The sequence below is a fragment of the Bison bison genome, unplaced genomic scaffold (assembly GCF_000754665.1).
Source record: "Bison bison bison isolate TAMUID 2011002044 unplaced genomic scaffold, Bison_UMD1.0 scf7180017864211, whole genome shotgun sequence".
Lineage (NCBI taxonomy): Eukaryota > Metazoa > Chordata > Mammalia > Artiodactyla > Bovidae > Bison > Bison bison.
Window position 1 is genome coordinate 454,093 of NW_011494783.1, and position 4,475 is coordinate 458,567.

General features: G+C 38.9%; 1 protein-coding gene across 1 annotated transcript; it reads left to right on the forward strand.

The window, feature by feature from the left end:
• Positions 1-1,883: 1,883 nt before the first annotated feature.
• LOC104992104 (olfactory receptor 2A25) lies at positions 1,884-2,813 on the forward strand. The gene has a single exon (XM_010844854.1). The coding sequence runs from the start codon at positions 1,884-1,886 to the stop codon at positions 2,811-2,813; it is 930 nt and encodes a 309-aa protein (XP_010843156.1).
• Positions 2,814-4,475: the final 1,662 nt, after the last annotated feature.

Sequence of the window (4,475 nt, forward strand, 5' to 3'; positions counted from 1 at the left end):
AAATGGTTAACACTTTTCTATACATTGAAGGCCGATGAATCTATAGTTGGAAAAGACCTTAGCATAACACAAGGAATCCATCTTGAATAGATGATTAATCAATCTTTGATTTAAAACATTCACTAACATAAAGTTCAGTCCTAATACATCAACCAGTTTTCAAGGAGGTGATTCTAATTGTTATAAAGTTATTTCTTAATAAGAAATCATACCCTCCCAGTAATTTCTACTATGAATTTGATTCTCCCTTTGAAGTAGGGTGAAAGTTTATCAACTTTTGTTTAGGAAGCCTTCCAAATATTAACTTATCAGAAAAATTTAATGGGGACTTATAGAGAAGAACTGAATTAGGAATTTTTTTAGATTGATATTTTAGTGAAATTCAGATGTATTCTGGACTGATGAAGGCTATAGAGTCAGACAGGCAAGAAAACAGACAGTGGTTTGAAAGTTACAATGCCAGTCCAGGTTCGATGCACGATACTGGATGCTTGGGGCTGGTGCACTGGGACGACCAAGAGGGATGGTATGGGGAGGGAGGAGGGTTCAGGATGGGGAACACATGCATACCTGTGGCGGATACATTTCAATATTTGGCAAAACCAATGCAATATTGTAAAGTTTAAAAATAAAATAAAGTAAAAAAAAAAAGAAAGTTACAATGGTTCAAACCTACTCTATTGTGGAATGATTTTTAAAAATTTGATAAGCCACAACAAACTAAAGATTCATGATAAATAATAACTTTTACATTAGAGTTGAGAAGATGTAAAATATATAAAAGATTCTGTGACAATGACTCTACAGTTAGGGCTTTAGCTCTAATCTTGGATATAAATCAATATTTTTTAAATTCCAGGTTATGACCCATTACAAAATCATTCAGCCAGCATTTTTACTAATGAAATAGAGTGGAATAATATAGAAAACAGTGCACATAGTGGGGATTCAAAAAATATATGTGTGTGTGTATATATATATTCTTCATGCATATATGTTCCCAGCAGATGTTTTACTGTACGATATGGTGAAAATATTGGGAAAACTCAAGTATAGATAAATATAGATATATGTATGTGTATATACATAAACACACACACATGTATAAACATATGAATGTGGTGGATATGTCTGTGTATATATGTGTATGTGTGTAAACATACTTAAAGATATAGAGTATAAATATCCATATAGAATATAAGAGGGGTGACAGGGGTAATGTAATGATCATGAGACAGTGTGATCAGAATACCCATTGTGGGTACAAAAATCAAAAGACAAAGGTCTCTACTTTAAATCTAATTGAAGTTGTAACAAACTGCTTGCCATGCTCTTGAATTAACTGTGTTATGCTATCAGTAAAGATCACAAGCCCACAAGTAAGTCACTTATGAAAGGCACAAATTTGTGAGACATCCTGATAGATGAATCACTGACATGTTCCTCATTTTTCTTTGTTTCTTCATATAGAGATGTAAAGACAGTAGTGCAAATTTACACACATGTATATATGTACACAGCAGCTCAGGAGTACACGCGAGCAAACCTCTGATATAATCAGCCCAGACTGAGAAAAACTCCACTGCTATGAAGGCAATTTCAGTATTAATATATTTTGAGCTGTGATAAAATTGGTTTGGGAATAAAGATTTATTGGATACTAGGACTTCCGAATACTAGCATTTAGCATACCACAGTGAAAATGTTTCCTTCTGTCTCATGTGGCATGCATAGTTTTCATTTATTAAATGACTAACAGGACAATAATATCATTGAAGATGTTTTACTAAGGAATAAACAGCGACTGACAAAGATTCAGCATGTTAAAACTCTTCCCTTGGACATTCCGATTTGGCAAGATTCATTGTCTCTTTCATAGGGAAATGGAGGGAAATCAGACCTCTGTCACAGAATTCATCCTACTGGGATTTCCCCTTAACACAAGCATGCAGATGCTCCTCTTTGGGCTCTTCTCCCTGTTCTATGTCCTCACCCTGCTGGGGAACGGGGTCATCCTGGGGCTCATCTCACTGGACTGCAGACTGCACACCCCCATGTACTTCTTCTTGTCACACCTGGCCATCGTTGACATGGCCTACGCCTGCAGCACGGTGCCCCAGATGCTGGTCAACCTCCTGAGTCCAGCCAAGCCCATCTCCTTTGCTGGCTGCATCACGCAGACCTTTCTCTTTCTGAGTTTTGCTCACACTGAGTGTCTGCTCCTGGTGGTGATGTCCTATGATCGGTATGTGGCCATCTGCTACCCGCTCCGATATTCAGTCATCATGAGCTGGAGAGTCTGCATCACCCTGGCAGTGACTTCTTGGGTTTTCGGAGTCCTTCTAGCCCTAGTCCACTTGGTATTACTCCTACCATTACCCTTCTGTGGGCCCTATCAAATTAATCACTTTTTCTGTGAAATCATAGCTATTCTCAAGCTAGCCTGTGCAGACACCCACATTAATGAGAACATGGTTTTGGCTGGGGCGGTGTCTGTGCTGGTGGGACCATTCTCCTCAATTGTGGTGTCTTATATTCATATTCTATGTGCCATCCTAAAGATCCGGTCAGGAGAAGGGCGCCAGAAAGCCTTCTCCACTTGCTCATCCCACCTCTGTGTGTTTGGGCTCTTTTATGGCACAGCCATTATCACGTATGTTGGGCCCCGATATGGGGACTCTAAGGATGGGAAAAAATACCTTTTGCTGTTTCATAGCCTTTTCAATCCCATGCTCAACCCCCTAATCTATAGTCTGAGGAATAAAGAAGTCAAAGCTGCTCTGAAGAGAATGCTTGATAAAGAGAGAAGTTGACAAAAAACTTGAATAATAAAGTGACTCAGTTTAAAGGGACCTAAGAGGTCATCTCGTCCAATAACTACACAGATATCAAAACATGCTCTACACAGACATAAAACTACACAGATATCAAAAAGTCCCCATATTGGGGCCCAACATATATGATAATGGCTGTGCCATACTGTGGCCACGTGATGCGAAGAGCTGACTCATTTGAAAAGACCCTGATGCTGGGAAAGATTGAGGGCAGGAGGAGAAGGGGACGACAGAGGATGAGATGGTTGGATGGCATCATCGACTCAATGGACATGGGTTTCGGTGGACTCCAGGAGTTGGTGATGGACAGGGAGGCCTGGTGTGCTGCAGTTCATGGGGTCGCAAAGAGCCGGACATGACTGAGTGGCTGAACTGTACTGATAACAGAGCCCAAAGGATCTCTCCTGGGCAGGCATTTTCTTCATCTTATGCAAAGTTTCCTAAGGCTGTCTTCCAAGAAAGCCCGGTCCACATTTGTGGCTCTGGTAGTAAAGCTAGTGCTGCACAAGAAAATGCAAATAGCTTCCAAATAGCTGCATAGTGTGTACACTCTTAATGTGGTTATGTGAAATATTCTGAATAAGAAGAAATAAGTGTGTATATTTTTTCTTCTGTTATCAGAACTTATAGACAAAATGTTATGGAATAAAGCAAGGTATTTGTAGAATATTTAAGGTAAAGGAGTTGGGAGATTAATAACATAGTAGTTAAATATTTTAAATTCAGCAACTATTGTCTCTTTCAAAAATTGGTTTACACTTGAAATATTTCTTTACATTTCCATGATAGTGATGTTTCCTAAGGCATAACCAGCTTAAATGAAGTAGAGCATGAGCCATGGCTTCAAGGGAAAGAGAATTAAGAATATAACTGTGATGCAATTAACAGCAACAGGAAAACAGCAAATGATGTCATGCTAATAAATATATAGACATACCAGAGCTTTCTCAGTCAGTTTTTTCTCTACTTGTGGAGTGTGGGTGTCAATCCATGGATTGTGGAGGTGAGAGAAGAGAGGAGAATGGAAGTAACAAAGTCCTTGAAAGAACTCTCTTTTTTCCTCATTGGCTTGGTCATGGGAAATGACCAAATGACCTTGTCTCTTACAGGAAATGATCAAAATTTGAGAAAACACCCTAGCAAATGAGAACACACTGTAATTGTGAAGATTGTTTGACAAGAGATACTAGAGCTACAACTTATCAGAAATCATTTGATTTTAAATTGATATTTGAGTAAGTTATATATGGCAGAAAGTTAAGAGGAACTAAAGAGCCTCTTGATGAAAGTGAAAGTGGAGAGTGAAAAAGTTGGCTTAAAGCTCAACATTCAGAAAATGAGGATCATGGCATCTGGTCCCATCACTTCAAGGGAAATGGGGAAACAGTGGAAACAGTGTGAGACTTTAATTTTCTGGGCTCCAAAATCACTAAAGATGGTGATCCAGCCATGAAATTAAAAGACGCTTACTCCTTGGAAGGAAAGTTATGACCAACCTAGACACCATAATAAAAAGCAGACATTACTTTGCCAACAAAGGTCCATCTAGTCAAGGCTATGGTTTTTCCAGTGGTCATGTATGGATGTGAGAGTTGGACTGTAAAGAAAGCTGAGCACCAAAGAATTGATGCTTTTGAACTG